At 40.5% G+C, this 24,725-nt stretch overlaps 1 protein-coding gene across 1 annotated transcript; it reads left to right on the top strand.

The window, feature by feature from the left end:
- The first annotated feature begins 7,871 nt into the window (after positions 1–7,871).
- On the top strand, positions 7,872–22,994 carry LOC143878312 (proteasome subunit beta type-2-B-like). The gene is made up of 3 exons (XM_077380612.1): positions 7,872–8,148; positions 8,255–8,378; positions 22,491–22,994. The coding sequence occupies exons 1-3, from the start codon at positions 7,991–7,993 to the stop codon at positions 22,821–22,823; spliced, it is 615 nt and encodes a 204-aa protein (XP_077236727.1). The 5' UTR covers positions 7,872–7,990; the 3' UTR covers positions 22,824–22,994.
- Positions 22,995–24,725: the final 1,731 nt, after the last annotated feature.

Here is a 24,725-nt window from a genome sequence, read left to right on the forward strand (position 1 = left end):
ATATCATATAATCCATCCATCCATAATAACATATCAAACCCGTATATAACATAACATCCATGAACCATTAAAAAAAAAAAAATTTAAAAGAAACATAACATCCATCTATCCATAAATCAACCACAGCAACGCTCTAATGATCTGGGGGCAACAGATGGTGGACCAAGTTGGTCAATGAAGAAAGCTGCTCCGTGAGTGAGGTGACCGCTGTGCCCAAGTCCTGGCGGAGGGTGGAGATCTCGGTGCGTACCCCAGTCAAAGCTTGCTGAGTCGCCAATTGCTCTTGATGATGGGATTGTAAAAGCTGATTAACCGCGGTAAAGTGCCCGTCAAGGTGCTGACGATGTGCACGAAGCTCCTGCGCAACAAACTCCTGTGATGCAAAACGCTGAGCCGGCTGACGACGAGGGGGAGCAGGGCCCTGTATATCAAGCCGCATGGCCTTTACAGTTTTAGCATTGAACACAGTTGCGGGACTAAGGCGTTCTTCACCACCTTGTATCAACTTCTCATGGTTGAAGACATGCGTGAGAAGCATCCCGAATGGTAGACTAGCCAAGGCCTTTGTCCTCGTGTCCTCCATGAACCTAAGGAGGATATAGCCAAGGTGAAGGGGCGTGCCGCGAAGAAGTCGGTGCATAATAAAAGCCTCAAAAGGCCGGACCATGTCAGCATTGCCTCCGCGAGGCGTGATATTGCTCGTCAGAATCTTGTGTAGGACTTTGCACATAGGGGTCAGGGAATTGTAGGATACGTTGGTTGACCCGTCAGTAGGTGGGCCTTCGCAACCAAGCTCCCCATAGGCGGCGACCGGATCATCTATACAGGCACTAATGTCATCCATGGTTCCGGGCCAAAAGTAGATTTCGTCGCCTGTGGTGGGAAGAGAGACAACTTCACAAAACTTTTGAACTGTCATATGGATGGTTTTGTTGTTTACTCTGGATTGGAAGACCTTCAAATCTCTGTCGAATCTGTAATTGGCATAGAATTGCTTGACGAGAGTCGGGTACGAGTCACAGTGAATTTCGAGAAAATTGACTCATCGAAAGGCCAGAAATAAGGGTTTCACATTATAAACTTCGACATCTTTAAAAATGACTTTCCTACCTCGGAGTATGCCCTTCCTTTCTATACGACCGAGGGACCCAACCTCTACATCTGCATCCTCATTGCCCATATCCTCATCGGAGGCAGGAGGACTAGGGGAGGGCTCACGGATAGCCTTCCCACGCCGTTTGCGGGTAGAAGACCCTGCATCTACATTCACATTCTTCTTTCTTTGCTTCGCGCGCTGCATGACTATAGGGGTTTTGGGTTAGGTGGTTAGTGGGGTTCACAAAGTAAAAGGGGAGCCGCTTCCGGTCCTTATCTGCACAAAGCAGGAGAATAACTTGGAGGGGAAGATACTTTAAGTAGGAGATAGTTGAAAAGTTGAAATTAAAGATACTTCAAAGAAAACCATGTTTCAGAAAGTTTGTACAAACACACTATTTAGAGACTTCGAACCACTTGAAACCAATGTTAGGATAGACGAACTACGGAACCACATATTAGAAAGTTCACAAATATGATTAGTGGAACCACATATTAGAAAGTTCAAACCACAATAACTGGATAGATGAAGTACAGAACCACAAATTACACAGTTTGAACCAGTAATACTGGATACAGGGTCCATGGAATACTGGTTCCAATTTCGGCAGAATAAGTGGTTTCATGGATGCAACTTCCATGGAATAACGGTTCTAACTTTCAAACCCCTAATTGAAACCCTTCAAACAAATTCAAAACAATGTAACCATTGAAAAGCATTGAAAACCATGGAAACCCCAAATGATACCCTTGAAACCATTGGAAACCTATATGCAACCATTTAAACCCTAAATGAAACCAGCCAAACCATTGAAACCATAAATGCGAGCCTAAACCATTGAAACCCTTTCAAACAAAAATTTTTACTATTGAAACCCTTTCGAACTAAAATTGGTTCGAACTATATACAAAAAGAGAAACCAGATGAACCTATTGAAAAATGCCAAAATAGAGGATCCTTGTTACGTGCAGAATCTGTACCACTTATTTAGTTATTTTCCTTTATGTTAATTTTCCCGTAGGGTCACTCCCATCTATGTAATGGAGTTGGTTTTGAGTGATTGTGGTGTCAGTTATGGAGAGTAAGTTAAATTTTGGTCCCATCCCATGTTTGGTTGCCTTTTACCACTAGGTATTTTTTAATCCCACTCTTCTAATCATTACTTCTGGGGTGAAATTTTTAATCCCACTTTTGTAATGATTGAAATGTCATCCCATCCCAAGATAACCCCAGGAACAAAAATAAACTCAGGAACCAAAAATAAGCTTCAGCAAATATTTTTTCTACCCAACAGTGCAAACAACCAAACAAAGGTTTTTTTTTTCCCAACATATCTCCCAGGGTATTTTTTTCTCCCACATAACCAAACATGGGATTTTTATTTTACCGGGATACTTTTACGACTTTTTTTTTGCCACCTATCTCCCAGGGTATTTTTTTCTGTCACATAACTCCCAGGAACAAAAAAAACCTGGCAACCATACAGAGCACAAAGAGTTCTTATTTTGGTGTTACATTTCTTGTTTTTGGTGGAGTTAAGACAGAAGCCTCTGGTTTGGCCATTTCCCACTTTTAACCTCGTGGTTTGGAAGTTACCAACGACACCACCAGGTATGTGGCATGCAACAAAAGCGAAGAATCCTAAGATCATCTCCTGCTGACTTACCAATTCTCCTATCAACTGTGGATGCACGTTATCAAGAGTTTTGGCATAGGTAGGGTATCTCAAGGATCAATCAAGAAAGTCATTCTTAATTGGAGTATACGCCCTTTCGGCGAAGCTGGTTGAATCACATGGAAGAATGTCCCATTTGTTTTGATATGTCAACTTTCGAAATAAGGAACAACTGAATAGTGAAGGAGCGCGAGAGAGAAATAGGAAGAATACTGCTAGATATCAACATTGTTATACTATGGGGAAGAGGGAACAAGCTCAAACCCACAAACACGGTGACTGATATTCTAAGGGGTCGGACAACGAATCTCATGGAGAAGAGTGGAAAACCTAAAACCTCACTAAAGTGGTACACCCCACCCCTTGGATCAATCAAATTCAATTTTGACAGAAGCTAAAAAGGAAGCCCGGGCTGGGTAAGGATTGGGGTAATCTTCCGTAACTACGATGGGTAAACAATCCCATGCCATTAAAAAAATATCTTTAAAAATCTTTTCTTTTTCTGTATCACTGGGCATATGTGATGCAAATGAAGTAGAAGCCCATGCCTTAATTCTTCTTCTTTTTTGAATGTTGAAGCTTTCATTAAAAGGAAGAAGACCAAGATGGTCGAAACTCCAAAGATTACAAGGACAGAAAAACAAGAGAAGCCCGTGCCTTACTATGGGGGCTGAAATGGTATTCGAATGCTAGACTAGAGGCACTGATCATCGAAGGGGACTCCTCTAACCCCATCGCTTGGACTGCTACTAAATCGTCAGGACCTTGGAAGCAAGATAACGTAATAGCAGAGATTAGATATTTGTGCTTATTCTAGCAGTTCCTAAATCTCATCTTACATGTCCAGCATTTCCATAGGTTTTCATGATTTTATCAGGATTTCCAGCAAAATTCCGAACCAAAACATTTATGTTTCTCTCACAACTGAAACCGAATTCAAAACTGAAGTGGGGTATAACCATAACCTTGGTTGAGCCTCGTTTAGGCCTATAAAATGATATGAAGGGAGACCAATTGTCATCGCAGGACAATCCTCCCCTACCAAATCTCGTTGACGTCCTTTTCTTTCCTTCAGCATACCACCTCCTTCAACGATTCCTCCATCAATTCTTCCGATGAGGAGCTCGATCCTCCCATCGACTCTTCAACCGACTGGGACACTCCAAGCGCCCATTCCTTGTTGCCCATATTGCTCTTTCCATCATAGGGCCTTCAACTAATTGTAAGGTTGAGACTCTCCCATCCTTGCCATTCTTCGTATGTACAATGGGGAACATGTATGGGAACCACTCGCCCATGGTACTTACCACTACAAGATGAGGTATGGGAACTACCTACCTTTGCTGCACATGAGAACTCCATCCCTTGTATCACCTGGTAGTCGTACAAGGGCATTGTCGTGAGGTTGATGGAACTCTACGAACTTTACTTCCACACCTTTTCCACCCTAGGGTGGGCCTCTAAGTTTACGACCTTCACGGGTGTAAAGTCATTCGCAAATTGTAGGCCTAACGGCATACCATCCTCCAACACGAAGTTGCGAGTTATGCATATGTACACTGAAGCCTCGTGGTCTTCCCGTTAATGAGCACGTCCAAATATCATGATTTTCACAAAAACCCTAATATTTTAGGGCTTTTTTTGTTTTTATCAATGTTCTCTTTCTTAAAATGTGGGTTTAATGTACCCATGGGGTGGGGTTTCATTGTCTGTGGTGGAGGTGACGGCGGTGGCCGGAGATGGCGAAGGTGGCGGTGGAAGGAGGTGGCGGTGGCAAATGGCTTCAAACCACTGATAAGGGTATTTCTGTCCTCAATATATTAACCATGTTTAGTTTTACTCATTCCGTCAGGTTAAACTAACGGACCGTCAACAGCGGGGGTCTACTAAAAAATGTCATAAAGTTGAGGGGGTGTCATTGCTAACTTCCAAACCACGGGGTTAAAAGTGGAAAATGGCCAAACCACAAGGGGTGTATCTGTATTTTTCCCTTTTTAAAAAAAAATACATTAACTACATGAAAGTTTCATTATAGATGTTGAAGAACAAAAGGGACAACAAATATTCATCACAATGCCAATTAGAACTTCAAATCATCAACTTTGTTCGAGGCTAGCATTACCTTAACCAACAAAAAGAAATTCAAGAACATGAGGGAATCTTAAAAGGGAAAAAATACAGCCAAAGTTGCTCCATGATTACCAGGTTGTTCTGTAACTCAGTATGGATCAGTTTTTCAAAATGCCGATGGGGTGAAAATGCAGCGAAAGTGAATCCTAGTCGACTTGGTTGATGCGGCTGAGTACTTGGTTGATGAGACTGAGTAATCGGTTGACTCCCCCACATAAATCAGGACAGTCAGAGGAGCTTTGATGGACTTTGTAGGACAAAACGCGGACTCGGCCAAGAACACAGCCAAGTTAAAAAGAGTTCACTTGGGTGAGTCCATGATGATGTGGGGGAGTTTTGAAACTATGGCATGGATTAAACATTTAATGGAATTGAAGGGGGTAATAGAGAACAAGTTTGAGAGGGGGTAATATAGAACAACTTTGACATGGTTCTTGTCTACTTCAGTTTCCATTTGCTAGAGTGCTAAATTGTTGCATAGGTTGTCATAAGTTTGAGATGGAAAATATTCCTTTTTTTCTTATATTTACTTGAAGCGTAAGCTAATCTTGGAACTGATATTAAGTGAAGACATCTCTCTCAAGAAAGTTTTGGTAAATGCTTCTAAAAGTAAGTAGGTCTGGGAAAGTTGTATTGACTTATAAATCCCTATCGTCGAGTTCTGAACCGTGGGAATCGAACCATGACTGAAGTGGTAGTGAAATGGCAAGGAGCTGAAGTTGAAGATGCAACATGGGAGCGCTACCATGATCTATTGAAGAGGTTTCCAGATTCAAACCTTCAGGACAAGGTTGCTTGAAGTGGAGGGGAATGTTACGTGCACAATCTGTACCAGTTATTTAGTTATTTTCTGTAGGGTCAGACCCATGTATGTAATGGAGTTTGTTTTGAGTCATTGTGGTGTCAGTTATGGTGTCCTGTTACTAGTACGTGGAGTCAGTTGTCGTACTTGTCATTTGGAGAATTGTATTCTACTTAAACTCTTCTCTCATGAATGAAAGATATACAACTTTCTTCTCTTAAAAAGTATACTCTTTCATGGAGGTTGGCTCCCTCCAAGTAGCCATTTTTCACCATAGGAAAATCCAAGAGAAAGACGTAACAATCCTTGCAACCACAAATATGAGGGTTCGAACCAGAAATAGTTACAACCACAATTGAACCAAAATTGACAATTGAGATAATTATTTCCACAGAAGGAATAATAGGAACCACTATTTTCAGACTTCGAACCACTTCAAACACACTATTAGACAGTTCGAATGAAAATCATTGCTTACAAGGATCCTTGGAACCATACTTACTGGTTTCAAGGGTTCGAAAGTCTCAAAAATCCCAAAATAAATGCTTATGCCTCTTTCCCTTCTGTCAAAAGAGTGCAAAACAAAATCGATAACGGTCCTTCTCCCAATAAAATCAAATGAAACCCTTTGCAAACATAAATAAAACCCTTCACTACCAAAATGAAACCCTTCAAAACCTACAAATCCTGAATCAAATCCTAACAAACCACAGTTACACCTTTCAAAACAAATGGAACCCTTTTGAACCCTAAATGAAACCCTAATTTGGTTTCTAAAATTGATTTCTTTCAATCCATCGAAACCCTAACAAAATGAAACCCTTTGCAAACCATGGATAAACTAGAAATCAAATGAAACCTTTTCAAACCCTAACACAGGAACTAATTATAGCTTTATACAATTTCAATAATGGTTCCAAGTATTTCATCTCCAACACCCAAAGAAGAAAACCCAAAAAATGAAACCCTACATTAAATGGTTTAAAAAATACATTGGAGAGTTGAAGTACGGGTTTTGGCAAGAGGAGCTACACTTTCCGGCGACAACCTAAACTTTCCGACGCGTATGCAACCTTCCCGGCAAGAATAGTATTTTCCGGCGAGGTCAAAGGGAGAGAACGAGTGAAAAAAACGAGTGAAAATAAGGAGAAAAAGACTGAAAAAGGGTAAAAGAGGGTGAGAGGGTGAGAGGGTAGAACGAGAGGTTAAATGGATGGAAGGGTATTTTACTTATCTTCCTCTCCCAACCGTCTCTTTTCTCCACCGACGGTGACAAGTCTCGTCTGAGAAGAGAGGTAAAAAAAAAAACAGTGTAAAAGATAAAAAACGAAAGTAAGAAAAATTAACTTACAAAAGGGTATATTTGTCTTCAAACACAGTTTCTCTCACCTCACACCCCTTATTTTATAATTTTCGAATCCCTACCCTTTATTAACAATTTCAATAAAACTTTGCATTTTTTTCATCATTTGGCCTTTAAAATTTTGTATGAAATTAGACTACTAATATTGACAATGTTTTGATAACTGCAATAACTCATATAGTATTTTGTTATTTAAGCATCTACTAAATGTTATTACAGTTCTCAAATAGCTCTCATAAGCAAATTAAAAAAGAAAAGACAAGCTGAGTTTGTGCTGTTATCAAAACAAGGTAGTGCTAATATCAATAGCCTAATTTTATTTGAAAAATGTAAGTAATTGTAAAAGAAAGGAAAGTGATATATTGGCAAACTTTTCTTCCCTGGGCCACCCTCTCCCTCGAGTGCATTTATGACTGCTCTCTTTACACTGCAAGGTTGAGCCCAACCGTAACCCAACTTGAGATAGCATTCCATCAACTCTAAGCCAACCTAACACGAACCTAGGGTTGAGGATAGTCAACCGTAACCCAATCCGCGACTAAATCTCTAAACCCTAACCCTACCATTCAACCCGAAAACGGGTTGGGTTGAGTCGGCTCAGTTTCACCTTGGACCAAACTGAAAAATACAATAACCTGAAGAAAATCAAGATAAAATCAGAGGAGCTCGGGTTGGGTAAGGTCGGGTTGCGAAGGCCTCAACCCTAACCCAACCCGAACCCGAAATTAATTCGTTTCGGGTTGGCTTTTCGCCCTAACCCAACCCGACACGTCGGTTGAGCCCGATCCAAGTTGCACCCTATCTTCGTAATGCATCTTCTTCATCTACTTTTCGTGTCCCTCACTCAAGTCCCTCTCTAATTTCACCGTTGCGACAGAAGGCAGAGGCGTGTACAGATCGTGGGAGAGGAAAAGAAGAGAATAAATGGAGTGCGTGTTCGGAATGGTAGGAAATGGTTTCGCTTTAGTGGTTGCGGACTCATCGGCCGTTAACAGCATACTTGTTCACAAATCCAACGAAGACAAAATCATGCTTCTCGATTCTCACAAGCTCTTGGGTGCTAGCGGAGAATCTGGAGACAGGTACACCTCTCTCTCTCTCTCTCTCTCTCTCTCTCTCTGTTTATTAAATAAACAAAACCCTAGAAATGGATTTGTGTTTTTACTATCTCTCTCTTTAGATTTGCAGAGTTCAATTTACGGAATATATACAGAAGAACGTTCACTTGTATCAGTTCCGTAATGGAATTCCTTTGACCACGGCTGCCGCTGCCAATTTCACCCGAGGCGAGCTCGCCACCGCTCTGAGAAAGGTCCACTTTCCTCTTCTCTCTCTCTCTCTAATCTGTTTTCTATTTACCGCTTTAATTGTTTTAGGGTTTTGTTGATTTCTGGATAGTTGATTTTTGTAGGGTTGGGGTTTGTTTCTTTTCTGATTCTTGTTAGGGTTGTCTCTATGATCTTTTCTTCTCTGAACTGGGGAAATAGGGTTTTGGTTTTGTTTTATTTGGCATGAATTCTATAGTTCTGATTATGGTTTTGGATTTATCTGTTGACATGTTTTTTTCTTACCAACTCCACAAAGTAGAATAGTGCTTAGGGTTAAATGTATTTTCATATGTGTGTCTTGAAAATATGTTGAGATACAGTATAGAGAAAAGTGTTCCTGCGCTGCAGTGTAGGGAGCTTAACTGCGCTTAAGTGGCTTATCAAATGAATTTGGAAATGCATAGTTCTAGTTGATGACTTTTCTGCAACTAGTTAAGGCTCTGGGTTGAGTTCCTGGATATTTTCATTAATGGCAGTGGTTATCATCTGAAGGGTTTAATTTCCATTAGTAATATATTTTCAGTTGCCTTGGCTTAGTAAAATCCAAGCTTCACTAATAGTTCTTGTAAGATTATTTCTAAATTCATATGCGGGAATGAGTTTAATGGCGCGCTAATATTAAGGGCTCAACATACTTGGTAGAATAATCAACTTAACTGGGTGATTTGTGCATTAGATAGATCTATTGTTTCTAAGGAATGGGAGATTCACATAGGAATGTTCACACAATGGCTCTTCCATAGCCAACACCTACCCATTGTCCAATCCTCTTTAGTACAATGGTGCAGGGTCCGGTTCCATTAATTGATTTGATTTGATCTAGCTTTGTTAGAGGTATTATGTTTCAACAAAAAGTGGAAAAAATGTTGGAGTGATTTTCATTTTGAGGGCTGAAAGGTGTTCCCATTAATGAGCACACTAAACACACTCAAGGTTTAGATAAATCACTGGAGGTACAGGTTTTGCTGAAATGAGAGAGCTCTTCTAAATGAGAAGACAGAGCTCGATCAAAGGTAAGAAAGATGATCCCTTTCCAAATTGGAGAGCTTGGATCGTGTTGAAGAGGGATGATCAAATATTGTTTGAAGATCAGAGCTCTTCTAGAATAAAGTTGAAGGTGGGGTTCAAAATATCCTTAAGTGTGAAGAAATCAGGGAGAGAAAAGTCTAGGGCTTTTTGGTTTAGAGAAGGTGATAGGAACATGATGTTTTTCCATCAGTTTGCGAATACGACTAGGAAAAATGGTATTCTATTTGTCACATTTGGAGCGTTTGGCTGGAAGATAGTGGGGAAATAAAAGAAGTGACAATGGGCTAATTTGTTAACATCTTTCCTAAGAAAGATTGGCGGCCTGATATTGACGGGCTTAACTTTAATGCCACCACCCCTAGGAACAGTGGGTGGTTAGAAAGATTTTGAGAGAAGGTTCGAAAAGCTATTTTGTTATAAATTCGAAAGCTATCATAACCAAGAAAGAATAATGATCTTGGAATAAAAAACCTATGGTTAAGGAATAAGGTGTTTTCGGAAAATTGTTAATGCCAAGTTCGTGAGGAAAGTGAAGCCTTTGGGTGCAAAATGAAGTTATAATTGATATATTTTCCTATGTCTAACAGAAATTTTGAGATATGAAATTCCTTTTTTCATGGGTGGTGACTGGGTTTATATTGATGTTAGGTGTTCCTTGGAATTGGGAAGACCCAAATCCCCCTTGCCCTTCTGGGCACCCTTTGCGAAGGTTTTGAGGATGGATACTCTTGTTTGATTGGGGACTCACGAAAGGGAAGTGCCCCTTGCTGATTATTGACAGATAAGGGAAGACCATTATGTAGGTAGCTTTGATTCCACGTACTGTAAGACAACCAAGTATAGGAATCCTTTAGGTTTAAAAGGGTATATTTGATATGGACGATCTTGGTAATGATGGTCAAAGGCTGGACAGTTCACATGGGTAACTGATCATGCACAAGTTTTACAGGTTGTTGCTTAAGTTCTAGAATTACTTAGGATTCAGAAGAGAATAGGCTGGGCATCAAAGTTAGGTCTATAACAGGGTGTTAAAGGATAATCTAAATGTAGGATTAGGTCTGGATAGGGCAGTATTAAAGAATAGTTGTGAAAAAACTGTAACAGATTGTAAGTCTGTAGCAGATCTATTCAGATTTAGGTTTCTGGGTTGAAATAAAAATTCAATGACAGTTGAGTAGGGATTTAGATTCGGTAAATGTTTATAGGGTTCTATCAGGTTCTTGATGTAAAATTAGGTTTATAAACTTAAGGTAATGGGACTGTAATGTAAGATTTGAATTTCTGGGCCAGATTGGGAATTTGTTATGTGTAGTGTTTGGGAGGTGTCATGGTAAGAAATAACAAATGGGTGGCAATGATATGTTTATCAAAGTTAAGAATAGGTTTGAGGGCAGTTAGGTAGTTGAAAGTGGGAAGAGGGTATGTTAAGGTTAGTGCAGTTATGGTAGGGTTTAATGGGAATAATGGTTTAATATTTAGATGAGGGTTGAAGATTTAATGGTGTGAGGTTAAGGTTTAAGGTTGGGGTGAAGATAAAAGAGGCAAAAGGTGATCAATGGTGGATGCTCATAGAAGATGATTAATGGTTGCAGGTTTATGAAACTAAGAAGATAAAGACAAAGGTTGCAGGTTTAGGAAACAAAGAAAACGAAGACAAAGGATGAAGCCGAAGAGAGCAAGAAAGCAAATAACAAAGCACCAATGTGGATCACATTCGCAAGAGGTAGCACGTAACTGCTTGGGAGCTAAACTCACTCTTATTCAATCAATTAACATGGTAGCTAGGGCCATAGGCCATTACATTTATAGAGAACTCCACCCCCACAAAAAGTCAAGGGGAGGATGATTCGGACGCCTAATATCTATCTACCTCTAGTTGCAAAAGAACAAAATCCTATTCCAACTAGAACTCCTATAAACAAAAGGATCCTTACTGTGAAACAACCAGTTACTCCAAAAGCTTAAGCTGTTGGAGGAGGTGTTATTTAATCTTTTATACTTTAACACTCCCCCTCACGTGTGTCCCCTCTTTCTTTGGGTTGGCCTGCACGTGGTACATGTGGCCCCTCTTTTGGGTTTGGCCATTGCATGTGGATTTTTGCTATCAAGGAGGTTTGAACCGAGGTTGCCAAGGCGGGAATCGAAAGCGGTATTCGATTCGGGATTCGAAAGCAGGAATCGAAGGTTCCTCGGATGGTGGGAAGCGGGAATCGTGGGTTTGCCAGAGAGTCGTCGGGGATTCGCCGGGGAATCGCTGAGAGTCGTGGGGAGTTGGGATTCGCTGGGGATTCGCAGGGAATCGCCTGGGAATCGGGGTTCCTATAAAGTGGGAATCGGGGTTTTCATAAATTGGGAATCGGGGTTCCCAAAATTGGGAATCGGGGTTCCCCAGAATCGGGGATTCGAATCGAATCACGGTTCGGATTCGCGATTCAGGGATTTGCGAATCCCCAACTCCAGGTACGAATCCTGCTTCTCTGGTTTGCACCCAGGCATTTGCTCTGATACCATGTGAAACAACCAGTTACTCCAAAAGCTTAAGCTGTTGGAGGAGGTGTTATTTAATCTTTTATACTTTGACACTTACTAACTTTCAAAAAAAAAAAATCCTTATTACAGGGACACTTTCCTACTACAAACAAACTAGTCATCTTTCTTGAAACAAAACTCTAACACAACTACGACTCTTAGCAGTAGACTTCTGCCAACACTAAGACTAACAAATCTAGTAGTACTAGGGTTCCCTTCAAAGCTAGGAAACCTGCTATTCAATCCCCATGAAAATTTGAATGGGCCTTCTTTGTGGCTTAATTGACATGATGTCACCCCATGTGACAAGAAAGGTTTTAAATTTCGGTTTCAATTGCTGCGAAAACTGAAACTGTTAACGGTTTCATGAGAGAGGAAGATGAGAGGAGTTGGAGAGAAGGAGAGTGTGTGTGTTCTCCTTCTCACAAAATGTATAATATATTTATATATGTGTCATTAGGGTTACTTATCAAAAGACAAGAATACCCAGTCGGGTATGCAAATTTCACTGCTCTTCTAACACTCCCGCTCAAGCTGCAGTGTTTATGGCATACAACCATTGCTTGTTACACATATCATTCAACTTTGGTCTGCCTAGTGGTTTGGTAAATATATTGGCTATCTGGTCTCATGATCTATTACTGAATCTTCTCACGAATGAAATGGCAATCCACCTCGATGTGCTTCGTCCTCTCATGGAAAACTGGATTTGAAGTAATACGAACAACAACTTTATTATCGAAATACAGCGATGCTGGAGATGAGGAAGGCAAGCCAATCTTAGATAGAAAAGACCCCAACTAGGTCAACTTCCCACACGTATGAGCCATAGCTTGGTACTCCACTTCGGCACTAGATCTAGCCCGCACATCCTGCTTCTTGCTTTTTCACGACATTAAGGAGCAGTTTGGATACGCAGATCCAGGTTTTTAGTTTGAAAACAATGTAAAAGAGGGTTCATGATCAAGCTGTTGTATGCTGTCCTGACAACGTTTCTTGGATTTTAAGTGAGAAATTCAGGTTTTAAAAATCTCTCCTGCATCCTAAGATTTCTAAAACCTGGAAATATGGGAGGATCTGCTACTCTCTTGCTGACGGAAAGAAGGGCGAGAAGTTAAAAACGAGTCAAAAAACGACGGCTGGTCCGCTTCTTCTCTTGTCTCTCAGCTACAATTTTGAAGAAATCCCGGATTCCAAAATCCGCATATCCAAATGGCCCCTAAGTTTTCTCCAACAAAAGTGCAATATCATGTAGTCGACCTTCTATTTGCAGGAGATCCGGCCTAGTCTGCACAGTGAACCCTTCCAAGTTCATGTGATTGTGCCTTTTGAAGAATAAGCCTTTAAACTTGCCCTCTTCAAGTACCTAACTATTCGACGAACTGTTGCCCAATGATAGGTACGTTGGGAGCTCATGAACTAACTCACTACACCCACTGCAAACGAAATATTTGGACGAGTCATGTCAAGTAAATCAACTTGCCAACAAATCGTATGTACCTGCCTGTTCCTCTTATAAATCCCCTTGATAAGGATAAGCTTGACATTAGGATCCATGGGAACCTAAGCCGGGTTCACACCCAAGGATCCTGCCTCTTCTAATATGTCCAAGACATATTTCCTTTGGGACAATGACAGTCTACCATGTGAACAGGCTAGCTCAACTCCAAGGAAGTATATGAGGCGACCAAGGTCTTTGGTATAGAATTCTTTTTGAAGGAAGTCCTTTAGCTTCTGTATGCCTTCCCTGTTACTTCCAGTGATAACAAAGTCGTCCACATAAACTACTAGGAAATCGTACCCACCATCAGACTACCAGCTAAAAACCGAGTGGTCTATTGCACATTGCTTCATGCCAAAGCGCATAACCGCCTCACTGAATCTCCCAAACCAAGCTCTAGGAGATCTCCAAATGCGGTTCCAGCAGAATAAAGATCTTTCACCCTCAACAAGCTTACAAAGGAAAGATTGCATGGAGAATACACCATTCAAATCTGCTACCCAAAAATTGCAACCCCCAATGTCCCTCTAGCAGTTTGCAAATGATAGTCTTTTATTTAACTCTCCGGATATCCTCAAAGTGGCGAATTTAAAAGTATTTTTAAGATGTTATGAATTGATCACGAGACAAAGTACAAATTTTCACAAATCTCGAGTGTTTGGTATGAATCTTTCATCTGAAACAACATGTGGCTTAGCCAGAGTTATGGGATGCATGGTGCATACCCTACCTTCTTCATATTTGGGTTTGCCTCTTGGGTTGGCAAACCAAAGAAAGAAAGTTGGGAACCAATAGTTGATAGAGTTGAAAAGAGGCTTGAGACCTGGAAAATGAACTTGGTGTCCAGAGGGGGTAGACTGACTCTCATTAAGGCAGTCTTGGCCAATATCCCTATATATCAGCTCTTGGTTTTCAAATGCCCCGTGAGCGTATTATGAGAGTAGAAAAGATTCAGAGGCGCTTCCTTTGGGAAGGGGCCAATGATAAGAAAGGCATTCCTTTTGTTTGCTGGGAAGAAGTATGTAAGCCGATGAAGGTGGGTGGTTTAGGAATAAGAATAATAAAGGAAACGAATCAAGCGCTCCTAGGCAAATGGTTATGGAGATATGAGGATGAGGGGTCTCAATTGTGGGCTAAAGTTATTGATATAAAGTATGGGTCCTGCGAAGGACATTGGGAAACAGAGGACAAGTTCAGGAAGCTGTTAAAATTATTTGGAGGGACGTTATGTGTTTAAAAGCGAAGTTTCAGGAAAAGGTTAGATTCAGAGTGTATGCCAGAGACAGAGTGAGATTTTGGTGGGATAAATTTTGTACCGATACTTCGTTGAAAGAGGTTTTCCCGCAGTTGTTTGCTATAACATCGAGTAAGGAAGTATTGGTAAAAGATTGATTTTCACGATCTAAAAATGGGATGGTGTGGGCTCCATCCTTTTGCATAAACTTTTTTGACAGGGAAGTGGAATTGGTGGGAACATTGCTGCAATCATTGGAAACGTGCTATATCAAGTTAGATGGGGAAGATAAAAGAATTTGGGTTTGGAACTCACATGGGGATTTCTCGGTTAAATCATTCTATCATCATCTTCTACTTTGCCCCGTTCCCTCCAAAGTAGCCAAAGTGTGGGACATTCAAGTGCCACAGTATTTCGATGGGCTACACTCCTCCAGAGAATCCAAACCATTGACTTCTTGAGAGATAGGAACATGTGGTTTATTGACTACTGTGCTCTCTGCATTGAATCAGGAGTCTGTGGATCATCTGCTCGTTCAGTGTAAAGTCGCCTCTGAGGTATGGGGTCGATTGTTCAATAGATTCGGGATTGCTTGGGTACTTCTTGAAAAATTCTTGGAACTATTCGAAAGCTGGGCGATGGCTCCTTGGAAGAGTAAAGGGAAGATTTTGTGGCAAATATCCTTTTTAACTACTATTTGGGTACTATGGAAAGAAAGAAATGCGAGGATTTTCAAGGGACATTCGAAAGGAGTAAGGTACATTTTCAGTAATGTAATTGCTTTAATGATATCTTGGGTGAAAACGTTACCATGCTTTAGATTCGTCTCGGCCTATGACCTATGGCATGGTTGGAGGGAGATTTGTGGGGCGAAGAGATATGTCCCCAAAGTGATAGAGGCTTCTGTCCCACCGGTTCAGGGAACGCTAAAATTGAACTTCGATTGTTCTAGTTTGGAAAATCCTGGACCAGCTGGCAGTGGAGGATTGTTGAGGAACGAAGAGGGGGTGGTTATTTGGGCCTTTAGAGGCCCCATCGGAGTCGCAGACGCAAATGAGGCGGAAGTTCACGACATTCATCAGGGCATTGGGATACTCCATAATGTGGATAAGAATAAGGCGGTAGTGGATGGGGATTCCCTCGACATTATCATATGGCTTCGGGGTGCCAAGGCAGTTCCTTGGAGATTTGGTGCCTATTTTGATGAAATTAATGATAATATTGCAACGGCAGCAATCTCATTCAAGCATGTTAGGCGGTCTGCCAATGGCGAAGCGGATAGTCTGGCGAGAGCCGGGGTTTACAAAGAAAGTCTCCACTGTTCGATTTTATTCCTTCTTAGTTCTTTCTGTATGTTTTTGTCATTTTTATGATTGTACTCCTTTCCAAGGTCCTTCGCGGTCCTTGTTTTTTAATGAATCTATTTGCCATTCAAAAAAAAAAAAGTCTAGTTATTTTTCAACAAAAACTTTCAAGATATCTGGTCACTGGCCAGTTTATATCTTTATTAGTAAATGTCCTGTGATTTAACGAAAGAAAATAAAATACTATGTGGCCATTAAAAAAAATACTTTGTGAAGGTCCATCCATCCCTGAGGTCTCCTCTTTAATGGGCAGGGATAGAAGAAAATACTATGTGGCCATTAAAAACAAATACTATGTGACCAATGTATCAAATGTTAACCATTGACAATTAGGGTAAATGTTAGCTACACTATAGATTTATGCAACAAAGCGACGTATTCATTCTTTGCTCATAACTAACATTCCACCAGATGTACAATTTAATGATGGGCATAATTAGGTCTCTGCGTGACCTTTTTTTTTAATTGGCAAGCATCATGACTTGTAATTCACTGAACTACATTAGGCACTCTTTCCTCTCGAGGCTAGTTTCATTCTCTTCTCAGCTGTTAGATTTTCATAATGCATAGACCATTGGTTACTTTCAAAACTCTTTTTTATGAGTAAGCTGGGGTTTGGCGGGACCCCTACCAGTGCATTGAATTTAGATAAAATTAATTTTTTAATGGTAATTTAGATAAAATTAATACATTGAGAAAATGAAAAATTTACAATCGGACATAAGACTCTCCCTCCCGGTCAGATTGTAATATTTCTAGGAGTTTTGGAGGGGTGAAAGGCAATGGAATGTCAATCCTGCAGGGACAATCTCTCTCCATATATGTGAAATGCGCTATTGGGTGAAGTTTTTGAGATATTCAGCTAACTGCTTTAGCATCATGGGCTTCCTCCATGGTGGTTTTGATTTTCCAGTAATTATGCTCACCGTGTATAATGAGTCAACTTCGATCCAAATTTTTCTCCTTCCCATTTTTCTATCTAGACGAACACCGGTGTAGATAGTGGATAATTCTAGTTCGAAGATTTCTTCTTTTGCTACTTCTTTGGAGAAAAGACCAAGCAGCATGCCATTATGCTCCCAGCTGATGCCCCCAAGCCCAGCTCCTTCGGGATCAAGAGACGCATCTGTGTTGATCTTGACTTCACCCGGCTCTGGTGTATCCCATTTGTATTTTTTCGTGATGCTCTGTTTTAGACAAAATCTGTAGCCAAAATTAACAGCTGCATTTTGACCCGATTCATTGAATTCATCTTCGAGCTTCAGAGCATTCTTAACATCCGAGAGAATGTCCTGAAGAACTTGCTTCTTATGTCTGTGTTTCTTCTCGAATAACCTTAGATTTCTTTTCATCCAAATTCTGTAGATTGCAGAGGAGAAAGCCAATCTCAGATCTGTGGCAGCTTGACCTTTACCTGGGAAGGAGGATCTGATCCAATGCTCTTCTTCCTGGAGGGTGTTTCGGGGTTTTCTTCTTGAATAACCTTAGATTTCTTTTCATCCAAATTCTGTAGATTGCAGAGGAGAAAGCCAATCTCAGAGCTGTGGCAGCTTGACCTTTACCTGGGAAGGAGGATCTGATCCAATACTCTTCTTCCTGGAGGGTGTTTCTGGTTTTTCCTCTTACTCCAATTCTCCATAGGATTGACCTCAATATCCATGCCGAGAAGCACCATTTGAAAAACAGATGGTTTTCTTCTTCCTGGTCTGAATCAAGGTTTTAAATTTCGGTTTCGGGATGCATTTCGGTCCTCACCGAAACCGAACAGCCGAAATTTCGAAATTTTGTGACGAAATCTATCGACATCAGATGACATAATATTTTATAACGTACCAAATTTCGACGAAATCCCCGAAATTTTGGTAATTTCGGCTGAAATTTCGGGATAATATAAAATATTAAACAAAATCCAGATTTTTTTGTGATATTCCTTAAATTTCGACCGAAATTTCAGGGAAAATGAAATTTCGATCGAAATTAACATTTTGACTTTACGCCATTTCGGTTTCGCTCTCGACCGAAACCCGAAATTTCGAACCGAAATTTAAAACCTTGGTCTGAATTGCAGAGGCCCCATCTGCTGTCTTGTAAGATCCCCATATGCATCAACTTAACCTTTGTGCTTAACTTGTTTCGGACAGATTTCCAGGCTACATTAGCTTGTCTCAGGACATGATCTTTGATGCATATGGTTTCAGTGCATGCGAGCTTCTAGGAGGAGTTTCTTTTTTGTTCCCAAGCACTTTTCATCGAGAAATCACCATCCACGGCAGGTTTCCGGATAGCTCTCGTGCAGAAAAGATTTATTAGAATGGGATCCTTATGGATTTGAGATATTTTGTGAATATGGGCCAGGGACATGGTTTTAAACCGAAACCGAAACCGAAATTATAAGATTTCACCAAAATTTCCACCGAAATCACCACTGAAATTTCGCTGACCAAAATTTCCCTGAAATTTCGATGTGTGAGGCCGAAACCGAAACCGAAATTTCAAACCTTGCCAGGGGTGTATCTCTGTTTCTGCAGGAAATTAAGGAATTGAGAGGACCTTGTGGTGCCAAGGTTGTGTCCAAAGGCCAATGGCATTTTCATCACCAATTAAGTAGCAGGTATGCTCTTTAGGCAGCTCCCTTGCCTTTAGGATGCTCCAGAGGCCCAACGATGGCTTTGAGGGAATCAGGATAGTCCACAAGTTTCCTCTTCTCAAGTATTTATGATGAATCCAGTTTTTCCATGGGGAATTGCTGTTACTAAGAAGATGCCATAGTTGCTTTAATTGGAAGGCCCCAACCTACTCCTAATTTCGGCTTGCAAATGTCAGTCCAAGCAGCCGAGTGCAACTTCTTTTTCCCATCAGAACCTCCCCAAACATAATCTCTGAAGAGGCTTTCTAGAGTTTCCAATACCCCTTTCGGGATATTAAAGGCAAATGACCAATATATTTGGAAGGAATTGAAGATGGTTTTAATTAGCTCAATTCTACTTGCTTGTGAAAGGTGCTTGTTGCTCCAGCTCTGAAGCATCTTTCTCACTTTAGCAATTAGGAGGAGGCATTCCGCATTCCTTCATGGTTAGCCGTGATGTGAACAAGGGTAGCCCTAAGTATCGTATTGGGAGAGATCCTTCCTTGATTCCTAAACGCTCTGAGATCACCTTTCTTCACAAGGTTTCTGAGAGATCCTTCCTTGATTCCTGAATGCTCTGAGATCACCTTTCTGTCAGAAGGTTTGGTACCTGAAAAGAATATTTGACCCTTGTCTCAGTTTTCCTCCAAACCTATATATTCCGATAATTTCTTTAAGCAAGCAAGTAGTCCATTAGTAGACTATAGATTTGCAGTTGAAAAAATCATTACGTCATCAGCGAAGAGGAGATGGGTAATTGAGACCATACCTTGGGAGAAAGGAGTGGAGATGAGACCCTTTTGCATAGCATCCTCTAGCAATATGGATAGCATTTCCATAGTTAAACAGAATACCAGGGGAGAGAAAGGGTCTCTTTGCCCGATCTTGTTGGTGGAGGTGAAGTGGCCTTGGGGGGTGTCGCTTATTAGGATAGGGAAGGATGGCTTTGAGATACATTTCGAGATCCACTCGCACCAGGTATGATCGAAGCCTTGCTTGACCATGAAGGAGATGAGAGCATGTCTGTTTACATTATCAACGGCTTTTGCTAGGTCCACCTTAAGGCACATCGAAGGTTTGGTAGATGGGAGTTGGAAGTTGGAAATTGTGAAGAAGGTTGTGGGTGAGGAGGATGTTCTCTTGAATCTGCCAGCCATTGGTAAAAGCTGATTGAGTTGGATTCACTAGTTTGCCAATAATAGTCTTCAATCTTGTAGCCAGGATTTTTGTGATCGTTTTATATAGGAAATTGCACAGAGAGATAGGGAGGAATGTTGCTGGCCACTCACCTTTGGGGATTAGGGTAGTAAAAGTTGAGTTTACCTCAGCCAGAAGTTTGCCTTTTCGGAAGAAATTTTGGATTGCTGTGATGAAGTCATCTCCAAGTAGGTACCAGAAGGCTTGGAAAAAGGTGTTGTTAAATCTATCTAGGTCTGGGGCCTTTTCTCCTTGAATTTTCAGAACTGCCTCCTCAATCTCTTCCTTGCTGACTCGCCGGGAGAGGGACTCCGCTTCTTCTCTGGATAGTTTCCAGATGAGCTCAGGAGTCTCCAAGGGAGAAGGGAGAGGTCTTCTAATTATTGAGTAAGCTCTTAAAATGAGAAACCATGATCTTGGAGATTTCCTGTGGGTTTGTAGTGAAATTTCCATCTCCCTTCTTCATCGCCATGATATTGTTCCTATTTGGTGTGGTTTTGATTGCTGAGTACAACATTTTGGAGTTTGAGTCTCCAAGATGGAGCCGGTCAAATCTAGCCTTCTGCTTCAACATTGATTCTTCTAGCCTGGAGGTAGATATGAGCTCCTCTCTAAGCTTGCCTTCCTCTTCCATTAAGGCCTTGCTGGTTGGATTTTTAGCAAGCTAATGCAGCTCTGATTATTGGAACAATGGAACTTTTACATTGATCCACCCAAAAACTTTCGTGTTCCGGGATCTTATCTGCCTCTTAACTTCCTTTAATTTCTGAGTGAATCGAAACATGGGGTTTCCATGAACTTTTGTAGCCCAAGCTCTCTCGAGAACTGAGTATAATGATCAGAATTCTCGGAGGAAGATAAGGTGCGATCAGAAGAGGTTGAGGAAATGGCGAAAATGGGAAGTATTCTAGGGATTGGATATGAAGAAAATGTCGAAGAAACTAAGAGAATGTTTTTCAATATTGAGTAGTGTGATGCTAGTGAAGAAAAGAAAGGAAAGATACCGAGTAAAGGTAGCAGGGAGCTTACCCTGACTAGATGAAGAGGTTTGTCCTGATTGTAAATAGAGTTTTTAGGTAGTACTGATAGGGAAGAGGTTGTGAGTTTGCTTGGTGGTTTTTGTACTTGTGTTTAGGATTGGGTACTGATGGGACAAGGATGGCATATTAGCACTAACAGAGTGTGCTTGAGGGACCTGGGTCCTTCGCTGCTTGGGGGGTGTTGTTTTATCCCTTGGATTGGAATTTTCTTCTCGTCTTGTTTGGGATGACGTTTCAGATATGATCGTAGGTAGAGGGTTCGATCTCTCATATGCTTGAGAGATCTTGGTTTTTCGCATATCGGGACATCTTCTTCCCTTGTTTCCAATTTTGGATTGTAAGGTTGGGGCAGCATACCATGGGGTTTTTTCTAGGATTTTTTTTTTTTTTGGGTTTTTGGTTTGGGTTTTTTTTATTATGTAATGGGGTGGGACTATTGGTCCCCAATCTCTGTATATATGCTATTATGAATAGATATGTCAATTTTCAAAAAAAAAAAAAAAACAACCGAGTATAATGATGCATCTTCTAGCCACATGTTCATAAATTTGAAAGGTTTAGGACCCCAGCTTTGGTGGTCCTTTAGGGTGATTATAATCAGGCTCCGGTCTGATATTCCTGTTGGTTTGTAATCTGCATAAGATAGGAGCGTAGTCTTGAAGCCAGGTCTCACTTACCAAGGCTCTATCCAAACGAGCAAGTTTCCGTTCACCAGTGATGCCTCCGTTGCTCCAAATGAATAAGTTGACTTGTTTCTGTTTGGGTTGTTAAGTTTACGATCTTAGGATCCCAAAGGATCCACACCCTCCCTTTGATTATGCAGGAGTAATTTCCATGGGACAGCCAATCAGGGAAGATTTCTCTTGTATAGTCTTGCAACTTGTGAGCTTTGGCTTTTGTTTCCATAAGACAGCATATGGGGATATTGGTTGGCATGATTAAGTTTCTTGTTTCCTTTCTTATGGACTGGGTGCAGAGCCCCCTGATATTCCAGGAACAGATGAAAGTCATTTGGGATGGGTGGGTTGGTGATGGGGGGCTCTTATCGAGTCACACTCTTCAATGGTGGATGAGGTCTCTGCTTCTCCTCCCAACAGAGTGTTTACCTGAAGGATCTTGTTATATTCAGGCGCCTTTTCTTTCATAGGACTAGTCCTTTGACTATCTTCTGAATGATAGGCTATTCCACAGGAAGAATAGCTCTCTGTTGAAAATTCATCTGGATTGGGAACTATTTGCTTCTTAACATGTGGATAACAATTGTGTCTTAACATTGTTTTTCTTTATAAATTGTTCTTGAATTTTAGAATGTACTAACTGCCCCCTCATGCGATGAATATCAACTTCCAGTGGGCAAACCTACATTAACTTCTACTGAAAATATCTAATTATTGCTGCCATTTTGATATGGGAATTATATCATCAGTCTCTTCATTTGATAATGGCATGGGTCACACTTTCCTAATTAGCTTTTAAAGGTTGTTACAACTTACAATTACCAAAATCTCTCGAACAGCTTATAAAAGTGTTTAATAAAGTGATTGGGTTTGCTGAATTTTCTCTCTTGGTTTTCCAGAGCCCGTACCAGGTTAACCTTCTCTTGGCTGGCTATGATAAGGAAACTGGTCCATCTCTGTACTACATTGATTATATTGCCACCCTTCACAAGATTGAGAAAGGTGCCTTTGGCTACGGATCTTACTTCTCCCTATCCATGATGGACAGACACTATCACAGTGGGATGTCTGTGGAAGAAGCTGTTGATCTGGTTGACAAATGCATCATGGAGATTCGATCGAGACTGGTTGTTGCTCCGCCGAATTTCGTGATCAAAATTGTTGACAAGGATGGAGCGAGGGAGTACGCATGGAGGGAATCAATCAAAGATGCAGGTGCTGTTGTCGCCTGAGATAATTTACTCAAAACTATTTTCAATGGGCTGTTCGGTTTGCTGACTTTTTTTTTCAGTACTTTAGATTGGCTGAGAAGTCGTATATATACATTTGAGTTGCAATCTCCTTTTGAGTTCAAGTGAATCCTCCCTAAATCCCTTAAATTGATGATCGTTGTTGTTGTGATAGATTGACTTAACTTATGTCTACTCCATGATTATTAGGCAAAGAATTTGCTGATTTGTGATAGATTGACATAACTGCACTCTTATGTGATTGATAGATTGGCATTGCAGGTGAACAGAGCATTCATCCATTTTTGAGAACCGATTGTGAGCCCAAAACTGATTATTAGACTCCAAATTAAAAAGCTATTACAATTCACGAATTATAAAGGAAAAGACAAGTTGAGTTTGTCTCATTATCAAAACATGGTAGTGCAAATATCAATAGCCTAAATATAAACACTTAGTAGCATATATTGCAGAGAAGCCGGATTCGTACCTGGAGTTGGGGATTCGCGAATCCGAACCGTGATTCGATTCGAATCCCCAGAATCGGGGAATCACGAATCGATTTCATCAGAATCGCGAATCGTAATTTAGGAATCGCGATTCTGTTTCCACTGGAATCGCGATTCTTAAATTTGGGATACGCGTTTTATTATATTAAAATTTGTGATTCTATTAATTTGAATTCGGGAATCACAAAAATGAAAACCGCGATTCCCATCACTTAAAATCCGTTCTTTAAGTAATCCCAACTTTTTGACATTAAAATACTGTTTTGACCTCTTTTTTTTTAAAGAGGGGTGTATTTTTAGTGGGGGCTTTTTTGTAATTTTCATTTTTAACGTAAAATCCTTATAAAACGAGGGTTTCGACTGAAACCCTAAAAAAACCGAAAGTCTCCCTCTTTCTTTCTGCTGCCCCTCTCAGTCCCTGCCGTCCGACCGTCCGCCGGAAAGGAGAAGAAGAAAAAGAAGAAGAGAAGTGAATAACTTTGCAGGTATTTTTTTTTTAAAACTAAAAAAGCTTTATCCCCCCGCCCTCTCACACGGTTTCTGTGGATGGTTTCTGATGGTTTCTCTCAGAAACCATCTCACACACCATACTCTCACACAATTTCTGTGAAAATGAACTCCCCTTTTCCCTTGAACGATTTGTGTGGGGTTTGGCAGTGGCTTTTGGGTTTGGGTTGTGGGTTGTGTGAAAGGGTTTGGCAGTGAAAGGGTTAGCACTACCATGTTTTAATTATTGCACAATTTTTCTCCATTTAAATTGTCTTTTCAGTTTTGACTCTTTTCTAATGTCGTTAAAAGCCAAGATGAGTTAGTGCAATTATCAAAACATGTTAGCTCCAATCCAACATCAGTAGCTTTTGTTTTTTGGGAATTACTAATTTTCTGGAATTTAATCCAGCATTTTTCAAAAGTATAGTGGAGCCCCAATTGATAGGATGATCCAAACCATTCATTTGTCGGGCCATAATGTGTTGTACGGTTGTACCCCGATCTCTCGATAGGATGACCTATCCCTCTAATCTATAAACTTTTTTGAAAAACAAATGGTAGGATCATCCTATGAAACTGATTTGATCAATGGGTACACATTCAGTTGCCCAACAAATGGTTTGGAACTTTGGAATTTGGATAATCCTAAGAAGTTAGCCCCATTGTCCTTTTTGAAAAAAACTATACTTGAAAGTTGTGACACACACCACATGAGATGTAAATTTTGATTCCCAAAGTGTTTACTGATTCAAAATTGCATTTAGGCCCAATTAATTTTAGAATTTGAGAATTGAGTTTGAGACTTTGAGTTCATTGAATATTATTAGATTGAATGTGCTCATTGTTGTGCAAATATATTTTTATGAAATATTGTTTATGAATGTGCTGATTTTTTTATCAAAAATAA

The sequence above is a fragment of the Tasmannia lanceolata genome, unplaced genomic scaffold, assembly GCF_043159265.1.
Source record: "Tasmannia lanceolata isolate RefF3 unplaced genomic scaffold, GAP_Taslan_0.1 ptg000006l, whole genome shotgun sequence".
NCBI classification, from domain to species: Eukaryota; Viridiplantae; Streptophyta; class Magnoliopsida; order Canellales; family Winteraceae; genus Tasmannia; species Tasmannia lanceolata.

Excerpts from the sequence above, each read along its gene's own strand:
- LOC143878312 (XM_077380612.1), top strand. The coding sequence starts at position 7,991 with ATGGAGTGCGTGTTCGGAATGGTAGGAAATGGTTTCGCTTTAGTGGTT. Across the intron at positions 8,149-8,254 it reads AGCGGAGAATCTGGAGACAG|AGTTCAATTTACGGAATATA; the intron begins GTACACCTCTCT and ends TTAGATTTGCAG. Across the intron at positions 8,379-22,490 it reads TCGCCACCGCTCTGAGAAAG|AGCCCGTACCAGGTTAACCT; the intron begins GTCCACTTTCCT and ends TTGGTTTTCCAG.